General features: G+C 40.8%; 1 protein-coding gene across 1 annotated transcript; it reads left to right on the forward strand.

Moving 5' to 3' along the window:
• The first annotated feature begins 640 nt into the window (after positions 1–640).
• LOC117935487 (ovarian cancer G-protein coupled receptor 1) lies at positions 641–21857 on the forward strand. Its single transcript, XM_034857692.1, has 7 exons — positions 641–766; positions 15832–16151; positions 17552–17701; positions 17965–18098; positions 19929–20151; positions 20946–21126; positions 21218–21857. Exons 2-7 carry the CDS (start codon positions 16053–16055, stop codon positions 21685–21687), a joined length of 1257 nt encoding a protein of 418 aa, XP_034713583.1. The 5' UTR covers positions 641–766; positions 15832–16052; the 3' UTR covers positions 21688–21857.
• The last annotated feature ends 1370 nt before the right edge of the window (positions 21858–23227 follow it).

Genomic DNA, 23227 nt, shown 5'->3' on the forward strand with positions numbered 1-23227 from the left:
ACGTTTCAGTAGTGTATGTAAGAGCATTTCACATGTGTTCGTGAGAGGTAATTCTGAGTAAAGTCCCTAACGGCCCCTGTCTGCTTTGCTGACTACCTGTGTCAGTCTAACTGTGTAAATGTCCCATTCTCCCCTTCCCAATACACCAGTTTGGGTGTTGATTGATCCTATTGGTCGGCTTACCTGATTAATGGTAAGGGCAACAACACCTTTCCTTAAAACTCGGTGCCCTCTGTCTGTGGGTCTCAGCACCAGATGAATACAAATCGATCAGCGAGAGAAGTGAAAGCGGAAGGTGAGGACAGCTGACGTCACTGACATGTCCTGCTGTTACTGGAGTAATGGCTACTTTAATTCACTTTATGGGTATTCCTGACTGCTGTGATTTGACTACTGTTAAAAAAGGCTACTAGTTTGATTCAGTAGAAACAGGTTGACATTACAACCAAAAGCTTTTTGGTAATAAAGATTTGTAAACTTGAACTTCATTTTGTCTTACTTACACAGTTCAATGCCATCTGACAACTTCATAAACCGAGATAAATGCTGCTGTGGCTGGTTACTGGAGGCCCTTTTCATAGTGACTGTCATCTTGACACATTGCTCTGTGTGTGTGTGTGTGTGCGCGCGCTCTAGGTTGCCTAAAGAGTGCGTGCTTCATGAAGAGAGACCGCACGTGTGTGTGTGTGTGTGTGTGTGTGTGTGTGTGAACGAGAGAGAGAATTGGCGGTCAGTTTGATGCAGACCTTCAGACCGGAGAGATTCGGTAAGACGTCTTCATTTCATTTTAATGTAAAAGAAAATCCTGTCTGCAGATCAGATGTCCACAGTAGATTGTATGTGTGCTTGTCTGTGCCGAGCCATTAAGGAGAGTTTCTTTGTATAGTTATATCAGTTATAAAGTACCTCAGCGATAGTCTTTGATATTTTAAGTGACATAGCGGATTCCTGTTGAATATGGATTATTATGCAGCGATCATTTGTTTATGGTGAAATGTGAAACTTGTTTAGGATGCTTGTAGCTGCCGGCTCTTCAGTCCAGAGTTATGAATTATTTATCTCAACTATAAAGTCAGTCAGTAATCCATCATTGACTGGACTTAATGAGACTGTAGGAGGAAAGCAACAGCTGCAGATTCATTCAAATGCCGGTTCTTATTTTCTCTGGCTATGCTTTTATATAATATTTATTACCATGTCTGGAAAGCGTAAGGAAGTGTGGTATACTAGCCTACAGAATGTAGCTCATCTTTATCTGTTGCGGTCCATCCATGTCCCTGTCATACTCTATATCGGAACTACACAGAGACCGCCGAGTGCTAGACCCCTCCGCTGCGGGGCTGCATCACTGTCGGGGTTCATTATCCTTCTTATTACACGGCTACTTACCAAATGCATCAATAATGTTACACAAATATGGATTTTTGTATTGACTGCAGTTTTTTATTGACTTGAAAATTGTTGTACTGCTTCCGCTAAGAAAAGTAGTCCGGTACTGCGTTCATAGCATAGCAGACGTACACTATGTTCTATATTGACCATGGATTAAAGCACTAGTGTTAGGTGAAACGGAACTGCAACACCCCTCTAAAACTGAAATCGGAACACTAGATAAGCCTATTGGTTTTCAAAATGGGGTCCCTAAGGGGGTTTCAAGGGTCCTCTCCCCCCAACAAAAAAGGTAAATCCTTTATTTTCACTATAATTCCATCCAAGTATTACAGTGACAGAATGAATGATTATTTAGGTTGATTTTCATACATTTCTGTAATAAAATAAGTGTCAGATGGGGGTCCCTGGGGCAAAATCAAATGGGTGTCTGCGGTCTGATTTGCGTCAGTACAGGGCCCTTGTGTGAAGTTTGGGAACTGCTGGCCTAGCCTATTCTTTTATTGAGTCTGTATATGACTGAACTTTTTCCCCAGAGATTTCAAAAAATCATTCCATGATCTATGAGATGTGCTAAAAAGCTGTAAGCGCACATATTTAAACTCAAAGGATGTTTTTATGGCAACATCACACAAGCAAATAGATGTTCTAATTGTTTAATGTGGCATCTTACACACATTCCCCCCAGATGCAGCAACCTGACATTTATTTATTTAACAGGGACAATGCGCTGCCAGATACAGACCTAACAACATTTAATCAGCAGTCCATGGGCAGGCAAATCCATCAATGAGATACGGCATCAGATGTTTTGATTCAGAGTGTTCAGAGAATAAAAATGGGCGGCTGTGGCTCAGTGGTAGAGTGGTTGTTTGCCAGTCTGAAGTTTGGGGGTTCAATCCCTGGCCCTGCAGTTCCATGTCGAAGTGTCCTTGGGCAAGACACTGAACCCCAAGTTGGAGTGTGAATGTGTGTGAATGTTTATCTGGTGAGCAGGTGTCACCTTGTACAGCAGCCTCGGCCACAGTGTATGAATGTGTGTGAATGGTGAATGTTTCCTGTAGATGTAAAAGCGATTTGAGTAGTCGTTAAGACTAGAAAAGCGCTATATAAATACAGACAATTCAATAAACATTAGGCTACACCATACAAAGGTAAAAGCAGGTTCTGTCTAAAACTTTAGATCATACAAAAACATGATTGCTAAATTGTCAAACTATTGATTTTGTTTCAGCCATTATTTCATGGCACATCATTTCAAGACATTTGATGTCATTGGAACGGTTGACATTTGATATCATTGGAAAGGTTGACATCTTAACTACAATTTGTGTTTGAAGTGGTCCAATGACGTATTAATCTGATTTGAGTTTTTCCTGGAAGCTTTGTACTAGCTTTCATGTTACCCATACATCACAAGGACTTGAAAAGGTTGGCCTGAAGTCAAGACGGACTTTCTACTTCCTGAATAATATGGGACACACTTTAATTTTCCCATAACTAAACCTTGACTCTCTGCCCACAAAAACAGAGGCTCAGCCCAGCAGCCCTGCTAATTTAGCCTGTATTTAGACTCCTCATCCATAATGTGGAGACAATTCTTATCAGAGTTTCTTTTTTTCTTTTTTTAAACGGCCTAAATTGGTTCTTGTAGGCTGTACTGACATAACTGGAGAAACCACAGCATTGCCTAAGCACTTCCGTAAACTGCAAAGCATTACCTTTTACATAACCTCATAGAGAGTTAGAGCAAGGAGAGAAAATTAATACAAGACTTGAGATACCACACAAGACACAGGGTAACAATTTAAAGGTGTCTCAATAAAGGACAGCAGAGACAGGGCTAGATAACTCCAGGACCGGACCGAGGCTCGAGGCGGGCAGGCAGGGGAGAATCCAAAATGTCTCTGTGTAGAATGGTAGCGTGGAGGTGGCAAAGTCTGAGTGGTGAGGAGCAGGCGGAGCAGCAGATAACGCCAGGGAATGCAACAGGTCTCGAGGGGGGTCTGAACAGTGGAACAGGTTATCGAACAGGAAACTAGACACAAATAAAGCAAACTGAGCCAAGTTACCACACTGGTGGATGTAAAGATCTGGTGCAGATGGTGGGCTCTGACCGGGTGTATGTAGCCTACTGCAGAGGTGAAGCATGGGATAGGCTGCAGCTGTGCAGGTTAGAAAGGATCAGCCACGCCCCTGGACCCACGTCCAGGTAGAGTTGTAGAAAAATAGACAGAAACACAATGGAAAGGGGAGAGAACACACATACAGGACGGGGAAGAACAACTTCCCCATGACAAAGACTTCGCATATACTAATTAGAGAACTCAAACTATGACTAGATAAAAGAAATAGGAAATAAAGGCAATTTAGTTGTAACCAGCAACAAACTGTAAGTGAAATTGTTTTAGTACATATTGAGGTTATCCGGATCAACCTCCAACAACACAAATAACTTTTGATCATTTTGCCCCCCCCCCCCCTTACTTTTGTTTCATGCTCTTCATTTTTATTCCAGGGCTCCCTTTTCTGATCTCTTTACAGCCCGCCCTTGGGCCTCGGCCCAGACATTGGGCACCAGTTGGACTGAGTGCAGTGGCCCTTTGTGTACACTAACCTCATTCATCTCTGAAAAAGCCATCTCAGCTCTTTGCAGACATTAAACAAAAAGGCAAAAAAAGCCAAGCCCTGTTTTAGTGCTGGGCGATATGCAAATTGACCAAATACATCAATATCAATATCGCAGCAATATTGTAGGGTTGTCCACTGGCGCCAAAAAAATTACTTTACTCATCTATCTACTGTAATGCAGCTTGTAAATCCAGGACAAGACAACAATTATGCCAAATTACGTTATTATACATCCAAAATCTAAGACCATATCTACTATTATATCAGGATATTAATATATCGATATATTGCTCAGCCCTACCTGTTTGTAATTTCAGGGGCTTGACATACAGAATTCAGGTCAGGCGCTAGAGCTAAATGTGTAAATCCTTGTTAATCCCAATGTCTAATGGGTTTTGGGGTCTCTATAAGAACCCTTAATAATGGCCTTTGAGTGACTTTGAACTCCTTGAACAAACCATAGTCCTGGTGGAGGCTGAGACCTCCCTGAGGCTGAGTCAAGGCCTTCTGGGGGTTCTCTCAAGAAACCCTGAGAGTCCCTAGAAAAACCCTGGCTACCGTAGATCCTGCCACTTTTCCGTGAGAATCTCTTGTGGAGGTTTCAAGGGTCCACACAGGTGTTTCAGAGCCCCTCGGCAAAACCTCCTTGCGGCCTTCTGTGACCTCTGCTAGGTGTTAAAGGTGAACTAGCTGCTCTGGTAGCATGTGTTTTCTCATTGACAAAGGAAAGGGGTCTTGTAGGTTTCCTCTGAGGATAAAGAACAGTCTTGAGGACCGGTTAGACATATTTTGGAGCCACATTGGCCCTCACCAGGCCCTGGACCCCACTCCGTTAGGCCCCACTCACCTTGTTGCCCTGGTGGACATACCCAGGGTTCTTAAGTGGTTTCTATGGTCCCTACAATGACACTTAGTGATATGTTACCTCAACCAGGCCCATAAGGAAGCCCTGGTTCCTGCTAGATGCCTCCTGGCATCCTCTCAAGGCCCCAGAGAAGAATGACAGAAATCCCTTGTGGACTCCTAAGATCTCTATCATGGCCACCATTGTTCCTTCTCTGCTTCTTCCCAAAGTCCACTATTATCTTTTCAGTCTTGCTGAAGTTCAGAACTAGGTTTTTTCCTGACACCAGTGGGTCAGATCCTCTACTTCCTTTTCCTTGTTAGGATCCATGTAGCAGAATTCAGGGTTTAGTTGTGTCTTCTAATTTCATACCATAAGGAACACTTCCAATTCGTCAAGATTTAAATACCATGACACGATTTGAAAGAAAGACTATTACATTTAGCTCTTTATTGCAGTGCTTACACTCAATAGTGTACTTAATCTCACATTATTTAATATGCATTGTAACTACCATATGGTGCCCTGGATAAAACTCTTTGGGAATTCCTGCTGTGGGCGTGGATGAAGTTTAAAGACAAGAGATATTAAATATGGTTCTCAAGTTATTTAGAGATAATGTTTTTGTGTTTTTCCTATCACTCTCTGTATCTTTCTTTCTATTTTATAAATGTATTGTTCATAGTCTCCAGGTGAAAGAGAGCCAGCAATTATGTCTCTGACTAATCGCTGGGGAATACCTTATTATCTGGCTAATCTCTGGAGAATACTTTATTATCCGGGTAATCTTACTTTATTATCTGGCTAATCTGTGGAGAATACCTTATTATCTGGCTAATCTCACTTTAAGAAGAATACCTTATTCCATATAAGTGTTAACTGGTGGTCAGTCTTTTTAGGTGGGTCATCTCTAATTACGTAACGGTGGTTTTGTCATCTATGAAGTCTAAAAAACAAATTTAGCCCCCATGACCCTCGCGAAAATGCAGTACATGTTTTTGGGACTCTTTTACGTTAATGAATTTACAGTGGATGTTGTTTTGATGATTTTACCTATTTTATACCTTTACATCCAAGATGTCTACAGATTTTTAACTCCGAAAAGTCTGTTTTTGTTGTCATAGAACCATTTGAGTCTATAATGAAAGCTCTGCTCATGCTTAGGCACAAACCGAAGAAGTGTACAATCCGTCTCCCACTTGATGACAATTTGTCTGATCTTCATGTGGAAATAAAAAACTATATTATGTATTGCCAGCTTTATTACAACTTGCTGGAGCATTCCTCTCCCACTGGTCATGTCTGCGTACTCATGAAGTGCGGACCAGTGTGGACAAGTGCGTCACACACTTTGTGTGCTTGTTGTTTTACTGTTTATAACACAATAAAGCTTCCATGAAAGCCTAATATGCTCTAAGAAGACTTAAAAGAACTGACCTAAATATTTAATGGTGGAAAATAGGGCAGTTGTCAGCCATATTGTTCAAAAGATTTCCAACATAGCCAAAAGTAGCCATTTTGGATTTGGGGCTCAAACAAAGGTCTCTCTACAGAGATGCCGAATCCACTGAGAAATTAACCTCTGCTCTCTCTGACCCAACTATTTGGGGTCCAGCAAAGAACCAGCAGCAGCCCTAAATGTATTCCTGTTATAACTTGATATATCTTATTGCTTCTCCGTCACTCTGTAGGAAGCAGGCTCGTGTAAAGCTCATATCTTATTCATAATCAGCTGAATAGGTCTTATCCTCACTAGGAAAATACCACTAATAAGATTGTCTGTAATGCAAGGATACTAAGTGTCTACACCTTATTGCATCTACTGCTGCTTCTCCCAGTCTAGACATGCTCATTTTATAAAATATTAAAGTATATAGGTGTTTAGTCACATACCGTATGTGGAGATACTGGGAAGCAGATGAAGCATATAAATAATGTATTTAGTTTTCTACTGTCTAAGACGTAAAGCCGTCCGGCTCAGCATATTGCATTGCAATATTGCTACGATAGTTTATTACTTTGAGCAAGGCTTGATAACCAAGCAGGCAGCTGCTCCGGCATTCCAGACCCTCAGAGCCCTCGAAAGTCCCAGGTTCACATTCACATATGTTCTCTGGTCATTTGAATAATAGTATTCCCCCCCACTATATTGCATTTCTTTTTTTAAACCATTATTTTTGGCCTTTATAGGATAGCTGAAGACAGGAGGGGGGGGACAACATGCAGCAAAGGGCCGCCGATCGGACTAGAGCACTGGCCACTGCAGTAAGGACTGAGCCTCAGTTGAGCTACCCGGGTTTCCCTGATACTAGTTTAAATATAGCTACCGGTCAACTCAGAGGTGTAACTAGAGACTCAGCTTCAAGTTCAAATGTACAAAAGTTTTGTTTAAAAAAAAAAAAGCTGAAATATAGATATACACTTTAAATGAAAAAAAGGGAAACAAAACTCCAAAACGGAAAGTCTGATTCAGAATAGTAACGATACTAGCTAAAATGCAATGTCGGTTCTCGGCACGAGGACTACAAAGAAACACAACTACACACAAAGACAAAAAAGGATGTCATTAAACACGCACACACACACACACCATCACTGCAAACAAGCACCCCTAAGTGTTATGCAATACTTATCTGCATGCAAGTGCACAGCAAACCAAATGGCCAGCACGCCCAACAGGATAGCCTGGATCTTCTCTAAATAAGGGAGCACAGAGACAGCATTAGCACCTTGAGGATTAACAAAGAGGAACAAGAGGTTTGGATCACAATAAACAAACAGAGTGCATAATGCCACATTATGAATTAAATATTTGCTATAAAACAATACAAAAACAGACTATAAACTATAAGCAAGTCTAGTCAAGTTAACTTATGTACATAGCATGTTTAAAATAACCAAAGTTAACAAAAGTATTGTACAAATTGAAGTGCACAGCACAACAACTAAAGTCAAAGCAAATGAAGGAGCCATAAAATAACACAAATAAAAATAGCAAGTCAAGCACAAAAATACAGTACAATATGTTATTAAAAAATGCTAAAAATCTCTAATAGCAACCAAAGGCCATTGAAAACAAATATGTCTTGAGATGCGTTTCATGTGAGATGTGTGATGCTTTCTCTTTTCCTTGTGCCAGTCAGAAGTCTCGCTGCAGCACCAGCTGCAAGCAAGACAAAGAAGTGAGAATGAATGGCCAACACCCAGGTACAGTGAGTTGCAATAATCAAGCCTGGAGGTAATTAATGCAATAGTTACAGTCTTCATATCGAGACAAGATCAATTACAGTTAGTAATATTCCCCTGAATTGATCTGTTTCTCAAAAGGAAGTGATGAATCAAAGATTACACCAAGATTTCTGGCATGGCCGTGCAGGTTAAGAGACATCGGACCCAGGTGGCTAGTTATACTTGCTGTGGTGTTTAGGGGACCAACAATAATCACCCCTTTTTTGGAGTCATTCAGTTTTTGACCATCCAGAATTTCACATCCTGGAGGCAATTAAGAATGCATGTAACAGAGTTCGAATCCCCCGGATTTAACGACAAATAGATTTGTGTATCATCAGCATAATAGTGAAAGGAAACATTGTTGTTGGTGGAATATATAGCCCAAATGGAGCATACACTAAGCAAATAAAATAGGCCCTAAAATAGAACCCTGCGGTACTCCACAAAAAATAGGGGCTGTGAAGGAGTAGAGGCTGTCATTGTTAACAGAGAAATTCCTTTTGACTAAATAGGTGGTAAACCACTTGAGGACAGTGCCCTCGATGGCAACCTGGTCCCTAAGATGTTTGTCAAGATATTATAATCCACTGTATCAAATGCTACTGTAAGGTCTAATAAAATTAGGATGGCACATTTAACACAGTCTAAAGCCAGCAGCAGGTCTTTTGAGACTTTAAGTAGGGCGTGTTCAAATGCCAAACGTTTGCTTTGACAACAGAAAAAAGGGTCCTTGCACCTGTGCATAAGCCAAGGCACATTTTACTAATACGCTGTTAAAATAACAATGTAATTATGGGTTATTGACTTTAGGCCAGGTTTTTGTTGGTCAATGGCACGGTCACTTTCAGCTGCCTCAAGATAGCAATACGCCGAGAATGCACGTGAACACACCTCCCTGTAAGACCAGCATGCCCATGGGCGCACAGATGGGTGCAGGTGCATTTGCTATTTGAATGATGTGGGCGCTGGGCACAGGACAGTAACAGCTGCATCGGTCTTAGACTAGCAAAGACATTTGCATCGGGCTTTTCGATGCAAGATAGGGCCATCAGTGTGTTTGATACATCTTTTAGTAGTCCTCCACCAAAAAAAAGTAGTTTCCTTTATAGAGTGGAATTCTACACCAAAAATCTGCTTTTTTATGCTGAATTTCACACTAGTTTGATGTCCTAGTAGCTTGTGTCACAAAGTCTGCTCTTTTAAAATACCACAAACACCCTCTGACTTTGTATATCCTTGTCTCAAAGAGGCAAACTGGGTCATTTAGTGTGACGGGTCCACCAGCCTTAGAGGCAGTCGTCTGGCAGCGATGGCCGAGCTGAGTGAACACATTTATCAAACAGCAGAGCGAACGGTGTGTTTGGAGCTTTGGATGAAAACATAACATGCATCAAATCATGTTTCATGTCCCATCTGTCAGCTGTCTGACGCTGATATGGGTTAAGATGATGTTTATTTTATATTGTGATCAGATTGTTTTGCGGAAAGTTGGTAGCCTGGGAATCCAGACCCAAATCCAAAAGATTAAGGATGTGGCATCGAGTAATGAAAGTCACCCATCTCGAGGGGCAGCACCAAGCGTGCATTTGAAAATCTAACTGCACGCAATTGGATAACACTCCAACCAATCACAACAAAACACAGGGTGACGTATCCAGAGCCCCATACACTTAGCTACCAGCAGAGCTAACTGGAGATTAAACTATCATCATCTGTTTAGCTCGCCTCTGGCCCCGCCTACACCAGATACACCGATGTGATTGGTGCAGCTCGGCTACAAGGGCATAGTTAATGAGCAGCGTTACTCGATGCCAGAGTAACTCGCTGAGCAAATTCAAATTGTGCTCTATTGAGAACTCTGGATTTCCAGGTTAGAAAGTTAGACTTATGTGGTTTGAATATTTAAAAACATTATGAAACTGTTGCTGATGTCGACAGGAATTGTGATGAGTGTTAGTGACAATTTTAAATGCGTTTAGCAAGAATGGATCATCTCCATACATGTGAGTGCAGTGGGACACACCAACACAGTACTCATCACCCACACTTGAATTAAACGTGTTTCGGTATTGATTTGACTAGAGCTAGGGTCAACTATTTTGATAATTGACAAATCGGTTTGAGTCATTTTTTATGAAAAAAGTGTAAAGTTTTCTGATTCCAGCTTCTTAAATGTAAATATGTTCTAGTGTCTTCACTTATCCGTGACAGTAAACTGAATATCTGGGAATTGCGGACAAACTAAGACATTTAAAGACGTCATTGCAGGCTTTGAAAAACATGTATTTAATTATTTTTTTCACACTTTTCTGACATTTTAAAGACTAAATAACTAACCGATTAATTTAGAAAATAATCTAAAGATTAACCAACAATGAAAATAATTGTTGGCTGCAGCCCTACATGTGACCCGAGATGCGGATGTTGGACATTATTTAAGGTCAATAATGAACCTCAAAGTTCAAATTGACTTGACTTTTCTAAACTAATGACTACCAATGACCAATGACTATTACTTTGGGCATCACGTGTGTGACAATGACTGTGATAGGCTTAAATATATCACATCAACTTCTTTTGTCAACATTTACCGACTGTCAGTGGTGTTTTAACTACCATTACTGGATGATGCATGAAGAAATTCAGTCTCCCTTGAACATGGTGTTTAAGTTAAAGGTGCTGTGGGTAGGATTGCAAAGATCAAGGACATAGCCAAAAGATTTGAACATCAACAATTTCTCAGTTCCTCCCCCCCTTTGTGCTAAAGCCCAAAAAAGTCTTAGGTCAAAGTCGATTGGTGCATCTGAACAGGGAGATTTTTGCAAATCGCACTACAGGCTCTAGGTGGTCCTTCCTCTACTGGAACATTGGGTCAGTTTATGTAATTATGACAAACATTTCCTTTATAAATCTTACCTACTGCACCTTTAAGAGAAGATAATTAACAACTTTGAGTGAGAGAACTGCAGTAGCCGTTGGTGCATTGGCTAAAGTGACAAACATTGCAGTAGTTTCCATTCTTTACTAGACGCTGAAGTCGTCCTCTTTTTTGTGCAGGGACTAGTTGTTGGTTTCTGTATTTCCTACCCGAGTGTGATGTTAATTAAATCGCCTTATTACAGAAAACTCCCAAGCCTAAAATCCTAACTGCATCTTATCTTAGGATCAGAATTTACAGAACCATCCTACTCCCCAGGGATCACCCAAATTTGGAATTGTAATTCAGGATTGCATAGACCAGTGGTTCTCAAACTTATGCAGCTCTGCGGGTTGTGATAGTCGTCGGCAATGAAGTAATGCGTGGGGTAGAGGAATGGCTGTGGTAACAGCATATTCCCTGTAGCCGTCCCTGATTTACAATTTACTGCTGTTGCCACGGTTACGGCTGCCAGGGTCACCTATCACGGAGCAGCAGTGGCATTCCTGCTGCACTAGGGAAATGAGTTAAGGTATCGATCACACTGCAATTTGTACATGTATTGATCCTGGTGTCTGGAGGATTGATTACATTTAAAGTTATCAAAGGGACTAGTTTAGTTTAGTTTAGTTTCTCCGTCTGAGTCTCCGTCTGAGTTTGCCAGCTGTGTCTCAGCTTTTAAGGAAACCTATTGACAGAAAAAAAGGTAACAACCTGATGTTTGTAAATTCTTAAATCACCTAATTTAGGCATGAAGAAAATCTGTTTTAGTCATTGTTTACATTATGAAGCCTGAGAAAAGTGTAAAATGACGTAGGCCTATGTTGTGTAAGATGTGCTCTGGCTGAGGACTGGAGTTTTGTAAGTTTGAAAGTAAGATAAAGTTACTAATTTGGTTTAAGGTTAGGCGGAAATAAGGCTTAGATTTGAGGATTGGATCGGAAAAGTTAGTAAAAAGTTATACACCTCTTCACCAGCAGTTACACCAATCAGTCCCCCTGACCCATTTAACCCATGATATAAGGGTTAAAATGGCAATATAATGGCATTTTGATGTGATTAAAAAATTGTACCTTTGAATATGTGTTTGCAGAAAGAATAACCCGTCCACTCCTGTACACACACACACACACACACACACACACAAACATACAAACAAACACACACACACACACACACACACACACACACACACGCAAACACATGCACACGCACACAGGCACACACAGTTTAACCTCTTCTAAATTATCCAAATAAACTCATGTGATTGAATTACCTAATGAAATCCAGATCTCACAGCTGTACAGAGTGTCTGCTGGGAGTCAGAACAAAAGGCCATTAACCCTTCGGACCACTTGAAGATGAATTTGTAGAAATTGTGTCTTACTGTAGATATTAATCAGCAATACTACAATTATTTTGCCTTTATAACGTAGGAGTTAGGACTGACTGAGGTCTCCTCTGGAACATCAACAATATCTGTCTGTTATTACCTATTTAATTACAGTAAACGCAGTGTCTCTTTACAGTGGGATGGATCTGGAGTGGTTGATTCCTCACAGGTAGATAACCCAGTCTCATACTTGACATTCAGCTTGATTTGTTGGGTCTGTTTGCACAACTGATGTCTTGTCAGCTAACATGAAGGTTAATGTCTTCTACATACACGATACGTTTGCCTTATTGATGACTTATGTGTTCTGTAGAGGTCATATTGGTCATATTGGAGTTACAATGTCACCCGTTTCTGACTTCTTAATAGTATTGGCGTCAATGTCCAAGTCATAATAATGACGGGAAAGCTCTGATACATTCAACTGGGCACTTACCACTTATGGAAGTGTGTGCTTTATGCCTTTTCTGTTCCTGAAAGCCAGTTTATACTTCTGTGTTATATTGATGGAGTGGGTACGTACGTGGAGATAGGGACACTTGTCATAACTTGACGTGCAACTCTTGAAAAATGAAACTACACGTTAAGGCGAAGCAGATTGCATGTATATTATTGGTCCTCTCATCCATGGCTTGGTACCGTTGCATTTCATCCTACTCATTTCCTGGTTTTCCTTCTCCGTAAACAACATGAAATCCAGGAAAGGGTTACATTTTCCTGCTACAGATATCCCACCGTGGTCAGAAAGCACAGGGGAGACACTCTAGAGTCGGCACTTGCACCGCAGCTAATCACTGTCACTCTCTCTATTGCTCTACACTCACTCCCATCGCACACTCCTGGCCCTGCTATTCTCTTAAAGAGATTGATGCAGAACACAACGCATCATCAAGTATAAACTTCAGTCCACTTACGTAGGCTATGGCAAAAGCTCTGCATGGAGCCCCCGCAGAAGCATAAATCCCACTGCAGACTGCTGCCCCTGCTGTGTGTACCACCACTGTAGACTTATTATAATTTGACACTTTAACATCAATCTACAGGACGGACACAACAGTGTTCACATAAGCAACAGTTCCTGGACTAAAGGGAGTTCATCACCACGATCACATCTGGAAGTGACTCAACATATCTTTATCTACAAAAGAGGAAATTTCACATTACTTTACATGTATAATTCACAACACTAGCCACCTGGCTGAATAAGGGTTAAAAGCATGGTTTAGCTTGACACTTCAGGAATGCACAGTGTTTCCAGCTGTGCCTCAATCTGTCTGTGGTTTATTTAGGAAGACCAGAGAGAATCGTACAGAAGGACAGAGTTAGTGAGAGAAGGAAAGATGATGCTTGTGGTTTAAGTGTGTTGTGTGAAAGTAGCTCTTAATGGTTTTATAGTGTGTTATTATGAAGCCATTTTCAAAATGTTGGGATGGCAAAGCAAAGACGTATAGTGGAGGTTATATCCAGAAGAAGCTTTACTCTCCATTGTCTCTGTTACACTGGAGTTCACAGAATACTGAATGTAGATGCTATTCATACATCCAACTTATTTTCACTGACAGTGGAACGCTGAACAGCTGAAACTAAAATGCTTACAGACGCTACTTCTGCTACAATTTCCTGCATGTCTTCCCCCTCCCTTTCTCACCTAGTTTACCTATCAAATAAAGGTAGAAAAGCCCAAAAAACAATCTTTAGAAAAAGGTGTTTATACATTGTATCATAGTTATTAAAGTGGGGGGGGGAATCAATAAATTGGAAAAGAATGAAAGCTTGTAAAAGAGCGATTTTTGATGTGTAAAAATTCTGGAGGAGAAGAGCAGGCATGCAACGTGTGGTTGTAATCTAACCTGCAGTTAGACAGCGGGGTTCAGATGAACGCTCTTCCTTAAGTCTGCCTGAGGAAGTTGTTTGCTGCACCACTACTCCGCTTCAGAGGTGAGAAATGCCGGTTGTAATGCAACACAGATTCAGATTTAGTTGTATTGTAGTAATAATGGTCAATAATATGGTTGTAAAAACTGCCTTACATCCAGTTATGCACTAACCTGGACACCTGAAAAAAACAACTAAACAAATCAGGCCAGGGGGCCATGATTCCCCCCCCCCTTGTTTTGAGCCCACACTTCTTTGAACTTGGCCTTTACTTTGACTACACATCTGTAACGTTTCCCGACTGACTGTTATGTTGCAGACAGACAGACAGAAAAATCTGGCAAAGTACTCAAAACCACCTCTGTATCACATTTATTCCTGACACACACCCACACACCTACGTTAACTTTTGCTGGTATATTATTCTAAAAATGCGGGGCCTCACATCACCACCTCATTGTTCATCCTTAGCCAACAGTTTATCATAGTTGTTAAGTAGAAGCTGTTAAGTGACAATTCTTGTGAAGTGGTCTGGCAGCATGTACGAGTAAATTCTGAACGTGGCTCCTCTTTCTGCCAGCCGTGCTAATAAAACTACTTTCATGTTGACACGAGCCATTATCACTGGGAGGACCTCTCATTTATTTTTTAATTCAAGGTTTTTAATAGGAGTTTCCTTTTGTTGTCAGTGAGGATGAATTGTTTCTTAATGTGATTGTTTAAACCAGTGCCATTCACATTGTATCTCTGATTAATGGCTATTGAAATAATAGTATGGTCCGGACAACATTTAGAAAAAAAGGATGTCCTCTGTGTGTCTAATCAGGGACAGCACGAACTAAACATAACTGCCCTTGAACATGATAATAGCATTACGTGCGTAGTATGTAAAATGCTAGATTTTAATCACTGATCTGATTACCATGAGAAAAATATACCTGACAGGATGTAGTCGTGGTTAACACAGGAAGCCAAGCTGTTTCTTCACTACGATTCTCTCTGTCTCAACCACACCAAGAACAGTTCAGACAAAGCTAAATGAAAATGGTTGCATGCATGGCTCCGAATTAACACCCGCCAACCTGTCAAATACCGGTAATACCGGTTCCTAGCCAATTTGGCAGGTAATAAACGAAGCAAAAAACACTGTTTAAACATCTGTACATCTGTACATCTGTTTAAATTGGCAGTTTGACTCATGGTTTCCATGTGGGTCTGTTTTTTGTGTGTGTTTGGATTGAAAACCTAATCTTTATCTAGCAACACTGCTTGTAGTTCTAATCCTACATTTCCCATGAGCACTGTCATGACGTGTAGTCCCATCGTTACGTGCCTAGCGTGTGGTCAGTTTAAATATGGCAACAACTATTGATTTGATTGTCATGAAATTCAGATGTGTGAATTTTCCTCTAAAGATTTATTGTAATAATTTTTGTGAACCCCTTTCTTTTTATCTAGCCGCGTGTTTGTGTGTGTGTATTTACATTTAAGCATAATATACAGTAAATGTTTATAATCTCTAATAAAGATATATTCTTCTTTGTTCCTCAGTGGTCAAATATAACTGGACGGCCCAATCAGAGAAGACAAAAACTCACCCAGATGAGACGAGTTTGGGACATCGCTTAGTGCTCCAACCAACATGAAGATGTGTGTGTGTGTGGGTGTGTGTTGTTACATACTAGTAACATGTATAAGTGAAAATGTCTTAAAATACTCATGTGAGTGTGTGCAGTTGAAAGGTGAAGTAGTGTGAGTGCGAGGGGGGTCTGATGGTGTTCACCATGTCTGAGGAGGACGTTACTAACTGCACCATCAGCCATGAAATCCACCAGTACCTCTTCTCCTCCGTGTATATAATTGTACTTTTGGTAAGTTTGTGTACGGCAGGGCGATTCAAATTCACCTCCAATTGCTTTTTTCAGTCAGATTTTAAACCACGAAATGTAGATGGGCCAGACATTTCCCGCAGCTTACAAATATGCAAAATAAGAACGTAATTAAAAAAAAACACAATCAAAAAAAGCAATAATACTTCTGGAGGCTATTTCTAAGAAATGTAATGGTTGGGCAGACAGGAGGTGGATCTCCCTGGCCAGTTTGCAACCTGTAGTGATATTTTGGTGTTTTTTCTCTCCTGCTTAACCAGCAGCGAAGTAACTTCTGATTTTAAACCCAAACTATGATCTTTTTCTAAAGTTAACCAAGTAGTTATGGTGCATAAACAAACTGCGACCATTTCACCATTGTAAAGACGTGTTTAAATTGCGCCTTTTACGTTCAAAGCTGCAACCGACGTTCTCTGGATTAGATATGAGGTCTTATTACACCTGCCGCCAGGGGCGCTAGCTGATGACACGTTCCTGTACGTTGCATTAGAGGGTCAGTAGCAGAGAATGGCTAATAGGGGAAGAACTTCCACTCCTGGGAAACTTCCAGCTTCTGAGCTGGGTGCAGTTCCACTCTGGTTCTACATGGGGGCGCTCACGCAAGTGCAGAATGAATGGAGGTCTATGGATCTATACACACACACACACAAACACAGACGCACGCACGCACGCACGCACGCACGCTTCGGATTCCATTAAGCGGGATCTCTGGTCGTAATCAGTCCTTCACTGACCAATCAGCATTCATTAGCAGAATGCTAGCATGTCATGGGCAACAACGACTCAACCTGAAACAAATAGAAAGGACATAAGTACTCATTCATTCAACTTTCAACCTTTAATCCATGTTGAACTTTCAAAAACTATAATCAAATCTGAGATTTCTCAACGACAATCAGGTGAAAGAGACAAATTTAGCCGTCTTGCGCCATAGACTCCCATTCATTTTGCACTTGCCCGCTCTGGTGGAACTGCAACCAATTTTGGGACAATAGGGCTTAATAGGGAGCGATCAGGCTCTCCGTAGACGGGCTCTGACTAGTAGTCTTGCTATCTTTTTCTTTTTTTTAATTGAGCTTTATTAAAGTTTTACAAAATACAAGTTATGACTAGACAAACGGTAGGCTACACAGCAGAGTGTAAGGAACAAGCGACCCATATCATCCTATGGTCTAAAATCATCATTTTCTAACATTATCCAGCAGATGGTTACATTTTCAAATAATTTATAATAAAATCATTGTTTTTGTGATTATCATTAGGAGATATATGTGGACTCACAAATATACAATTTAAGATTAAAACAGAAAGGAAGAGTTCTAAACAGGATTTCAGGCCCGATGAAGTTTACTTTTCCCAATAAATGATCTTCTGGATTGTAGGTGGGCATTCCCTCCAACCTGTACTCTCTGTACCACGCCGCTCTGCAGCTGAAGCAGAAGAATGAGCTGGGAGTTTATTTAATGAACCTTACTGTGTCGGATCTGTTATACCTTGCATCATTACCCCTGTGGCTACAGTACTTCTTTCAGGTAGCTCATTTATTTTGTCACTACAATCAAAAAATGCGATAAGTTATAACATTTTACACAAAATATAACACATTATGTGTTTTTTTACATTATATCATAGCCGATTATTACAGTACTGTAAGAATGTGCTCTCAGTGTGATTATACCTTTTAATTTTATCTATTAATGTAAAAATCCAGTTTAATCTGCATTTTTTCTACCTACCTGTTGTCTTGTTCATCTACCAAGAGTCTAGTTTATGTTTCTATGTGTGTGCGTTGTAGGATGATAACTGGAGTTACAGAGAGTGGTTGTGTCAGCTCTGTGGCTTCCTGCTCTATGAGAACATCTACATCAGCATTGGTTTCCTGTGCTGTATCAGCCTGGACCGCTACCTGGCTGTGGTCCACCCTTTAAGGTAATTTGGATTCAACATGATGGACATGCAAGCAGTAGGTAGGCCTGCAACAATTCTTCTCCAAGTCTTTGTTTAACTGCTAAGATTAACTAAGGTCCTAAGGGGGTATAACTGTTGATGCTAATTGTCAATTTAAAGTTTTAGTGTGTAATTTTGATATTAATGAACGTCTGTTACATTCAAGCCATCGCCAAATGAGTTGGTACAAAGCTAATTAATGATTAAAACTATCAGCGCCACATAGCTCTCTCTGTGTTTCTCAGTATGACTATGTTCAGAAAATGGTGGCATCCGGTGATAGTGACCTCTTCTGAAGAGTCCATCATGTTTTTTAGTCCTCCGTGTCCTCCTTGGTTGCTACTATCCAAGCAGTGGATGTGGATGTGGACACACCGACAGTTTTGTTGTCAATACTTAGAATTCCTCATGGGGCGGCAGAAACTACGCACTATAGCTTTAAGGAAAAAACACAAGGATTTACGATCCAAAAAGAGACGTGGATTACTTCATATGCTGAGTACGTGTGTTATCACTGGGTCATCTACGTCACATAACAATGATAAAATCAAAAGAAAAACTTTATATGTTTGAAAAATTTGACTGAAAGAGAATTATATTATTAATCACTATTATACTACATTTGTTACAGTAGTAGCAGCAGGTCACCAGTGGATTGGTCCGATCAGCCTCAAAAAACCTTGGGAGTCCTCTCCGACCAGCATAATGAACTTTAAAGGAAACATAAAGAAAGTGGTCCAATCGTGCTTCTCCCAAAAATAAATCAGTCCCAAAATTAAACCTCTATTACTTTCTCAAGAGCTGGAAAAAAAAATGATTCATTCATGATAGACTTTTAACTAATACTCAACATATGGATACATCACACCAGTGCGGACCAACTGGTACATTGGTTACTTATAGAGTGAAAAAGTATTTAAAAAGTATTTAAATCACCTACAAAACACTTCACGGTCTGGCCCACCTTAAAGTGCTGACCAAGGTCTTCTGGCTGTCCCGTGATCTCTGGAATCCTCTGGAACAGTCTTTATAAAAAAGTTATAAAAAAGTCAAATAAAAGTCAGTCGAAGGTTGAAAAGGTGTTACCTGTTAAAAAGGTATTTGTTACATTTGCACTTTGTCTTGTAATATTTGTTGTACCGCCTGGAATTTGTTTTCAACTTCATTTAGCTTTTTATTTTGCAGTTTTGTTGTTGTCATGACATTGATGTTATCTGTAGGGTTAGGGTTTTTTAGTCTCTTTGTCTTCCCTAAATGTCTTGAGACGTCTCTGACGTCTTTCTTTTAGTGCTTTCATAGCGTCCTAGCAACATCACTGGCTCATGCAGTTTTATTATCCATCCATCCATCCATCTTCATCCGCTTATCCGGCATGGGGTTGCGGGGGCAGCAGCTCCAGTAGGGGACCCCACACTTCCCTTTCCCGAGCCATCCTGAACCAACCTGGCCTGGGGTCCCGAGGCGTTCCCAGGCCAGGTTGGAGAAATAATCCCTCCACCTAGTCCTGGGTCTTCCCCGAGGCCTCCTCCCAGCTGGACGTGCCTGGAACACCTCCCTAGGGAGGCGCCCAGGAGGCATCCTTACCAGATGCCCCAACCACCTCAACTGGCTCCCTTCGAGACGCGAAGGAGCAGCGGCTCTACTCCGAGCTCCTCTCGGATGACTGAGCTTCTCACCCGATCTCTAAGGGAGACACCAGCCACCCTCCTGAGGAAACCCATTTCGGCCGCTTGTACCCTGTTTTATTATCAATTAGCATAAGAGTAACGCTAATGGAATGTTCTTTCCTTTCTGTCTCTTATTGGTCTCCAGGTTCACCTCTCTCCGCTCTATGAGTGCGGCGTGGCTTGTTAGTGCCATTATCTGGCTGAAGGAGATCGCTGTGGGTGTGGTTTTCTTCCGCCATAAAGAACTGAGCAAAAACCGCAAGAACCAATCAGTGTGCTTTGAGCACTACCCCATGCAGCCTTGGGAGTATCCAATCAACTATTACCGCTTCACTATCGGCTTCATTTTTCCACTGGCTATTTTACTGGTATGATGATTTTTCAGATCTATGTTTTTATCCAAAATGAAATGGTGAGATGATGAGTTTGAGTTCTAATAATAATAATAATGTATAATGTATTTGTCCCGCAAGGGGAAATTACAATTTACACTCTGTTGTTATTACACACATTACACACAGGCCTGAATTACACACAGTGCTCAGTAACTATACATGCACTAATGAAAAACTCTAAAGCTATTACTCAGTAAGAGTTGGAGTCTTCCCTCGTTTTGCTACTGTTACACTACATTTCAGCATGTTTCAAAAAATGTAATGGTTCCAAAGTAAAATTAAAATCTAACAAACGTTATCAGGATCTGTAGAGCAACGGAGTCGTGAGAATCTTGTGAAATCAACACGTTGGCAGCTATTAGTCCAAACCTTAGCAACACGGCCCTGCTTACTGGCCTACATCTGCCTTCACCACACTGAGCTTTGACCACTTGATTGTGATAGAACTCGAGCTGGAGGTCTTAATGTCTTAGCACATGTTTCACCTGGACAAGGTTTAAAATCCCAAACTCCCAAAACTACAACCTTAGGTGATGAAGGATTGAATAATCTTATTTTTGCTTAGTGTGTAATACTGCCATTACTATCTTGGGAAATATAAAACTGTCTGTTTCTATTTCTATTTCATTGTGTAAATACAGTCCTTTAGACAAGATGTGATAGTTTTTTTTTCTAGAGGATGAAGAAAGGATTATTTAACGGATAGGTGAAGTAGGGTTGGTTATGTTGATCCTGATGCATCCGATTCCATGTTATTTTGGGTCAAGATCAGCTACCTGTGTGTCCTTCGGGCCGTGGGCCGGAGCGCTGGGACGCAGCCGGATCAGAAGACGAGGGTCAGGCAGTTAGTCAGCAGCACCATCCTCATCTTCCTCGTCTGCTTCTCCCCCTACCATGTCTTCCTGTTGGTGCGCACCCTGCTGGAGCGAGACTGCAACTTTATCGCAGGTGCTGTACATCGCAGGAAGCTTTCTTGCAAAGTTATTCAGTGGGTGAAATTGTTGTGGTAACCAAGTGGCCTGTGTTCTTTATTTTCCAGGAATATTTAACTACTACCACATGTCATTGTTGCTGACCACCCTGAACTGCGTGGCCGACCCCGCGCTCTACTGCTTCGTAAGCGAAAGTGCCCGCCACGGCCTGTACAGAGCTATACTCCGGCCCGTTGCTCGGATGCTGTGCTTCTGCTTTCGCCGTGGCAACGCCAGCCCCGCCAACCCAGCAACCGATTCCCACGAGGTCGCCACCGACGACAACGGCCAGCCGACCGTGATGCTGCTCACACACACCGGCAACTTAGGAAATACAGACACGTCCGGCAAAAACACTTTAATCACACAGACTAATGAAAAGACTATCACAACCTTAATTATACACAATAATAGGCACTCTGAGAAATGTGTGGACAGGGATGGAAAGCCCAGCTGTGTGATTGCCATGGAAGAGCAGAGCAAAAAGACAGAGAGGACTGACAAGACAAACAAGAACACCAGCAAGAACAATCAGTAAACCAGGCCAGAGTCCTTGGAGCAATGGGATTAGAAGTCAAGACTGCCTGTAAACAGTCAATTGCAGCGGCCCTAATGAAGCAATGCTGCCCACCCAGCTGTGTTTACATCATCACCATCATCATCATCATCATCCTCATCATCACCATCGTCATCATCATCATCCTCATCATCATCATCATCATCATCATCAACATCATCATCATCATCATCAACATCATCATCATCATCATCCAATGGCCTTGGACTAAAGACATTTTCACCTCTCTCTGTAGTGATTTCACTGAGCCTTGGTACTTCCACTACGTGAGAGTTCAACATGAATCTGATAACCTGTTTAATTTCTTTGATTTGTTTGTAGTTATGGGAGAAAATTGGGGGTGTAGTTTGAGATTGACACAAGGTTCTGTATGCATAAGGAAGTAACAGGTACCTGTATTTAATTGGGCATTTGGGTACCGAACCCTCGGAGAAGGTTTTATGTGAAACAGAAGTATTATGTCACCACTTTTGAATAAAATACCTTTTATAAAAAGTAGTTGTAACTAATGGCATTTATTAAGGGTTTATAAATAATTTAAAATCTTTAAAGTTTAAGTATAAGCTCTCATTGACTACAGTGTTTGGGTTGCCAGAAGGCATGTTGTGGGTGGGCAGAGAAGATATGTATATGGGCATGATAGCTAATCATTTTGGTCAGTGCGTGAACACAATGCGCTAAATAAGAAAGTGGTATACTTATGGTGCAGCTATATAAATAATGACATAATACATGTAATGGGTTTACTGAGGTTTGCTGACTTAAGAACATGTTTCTTTGTTTCTGATGGGCCCCTGGGTAGAAATCAAATGTATTAAAGTTGTCCATGAATATAACCGAAATTTCAAAATTATTTTATTGGGCATAATGTAACGTCCCTGGATGCATTTAAGACTTTAGCATAGTTGATTGATTTAAAAGTGCGGCTCATAATTGACAAATAAAAGAATGATGGGAAATGCTAAAACAGCAGCAAGGCCATAAACAACCGGGTCTCTTGCCATTTGTTATTTCCTTTGTTATTTCCAGTAATTGTTAACCCTAACTTCAAGGTAATCAGTGGCTTTCATTCATATTATATATTGTTCAATTTCTTGGAAAAAGAATTTTACGTCATTTTAAGACATGATAAAATTGTGTAAGCAAATGGCTTTGAGTGACTTTAAATTTCCACTTTGGTGTCAGTGATCAATGTACAGCTTGTGACTGGCTTTCTGGTTTTTAATGTAAATAAAATGTGTTAAATTGCTAAAGGGAATGGTTTGGATTGAAAAGGTAAATAAAACAAACTAATTTGATAATTAATTTCCTAGCTGAAAGTATGAATATGTAGAGAAGAGAGAGCTATAAGAAACATGAATGAAAATGCAGAAATATGAAACATTTTGGGGGGAAATCTCGAATGCATTGCACTGCTGAAAACCTGAAAGTTGAAATGTAAAACTATCAGAGTTGGAACCTGAACTGCATTAGCTAAATAAACTAAGAGCTGAAATACCTT

Source organism: Etheostoma cragini, chromosome 20 (genome assembly GCF_013103735.1).
Source record: "Etheostoma cragini isolate CJK2018 chromosome 20, CSU_Ecrag_1.0, whole genome shotgun sequence".
Lineage (NCBI taxonomy): Eukaryota > Metazoa > Chordata > Actinopteri > Perciformes > Percidae > Etheostoma > Etheostoma cragini.

Coding starts and splice junctions, on each gene's coding strand:
- LOC117935487 (XM_034857692.1), top strand. CDS start 16,053: ATGGTGTTCACCATGTCTGAGGAGGACGTTACTAACTGCACCATCAGC. Junction 18,099..19,928: donor GCTGTGGTCCACCCTTTAAG/GTAATTTGGATT, acceptor ATTGGTCTCCAG/GTTCACCTCTCTCCGCTCTA. Junction 21,127..21,217: donor AGACTGCAACTTTATCGCAG/GTGCTGTACATC, acceptor TTTATTTTCCAG/GAATATTTAACTACTACCAC.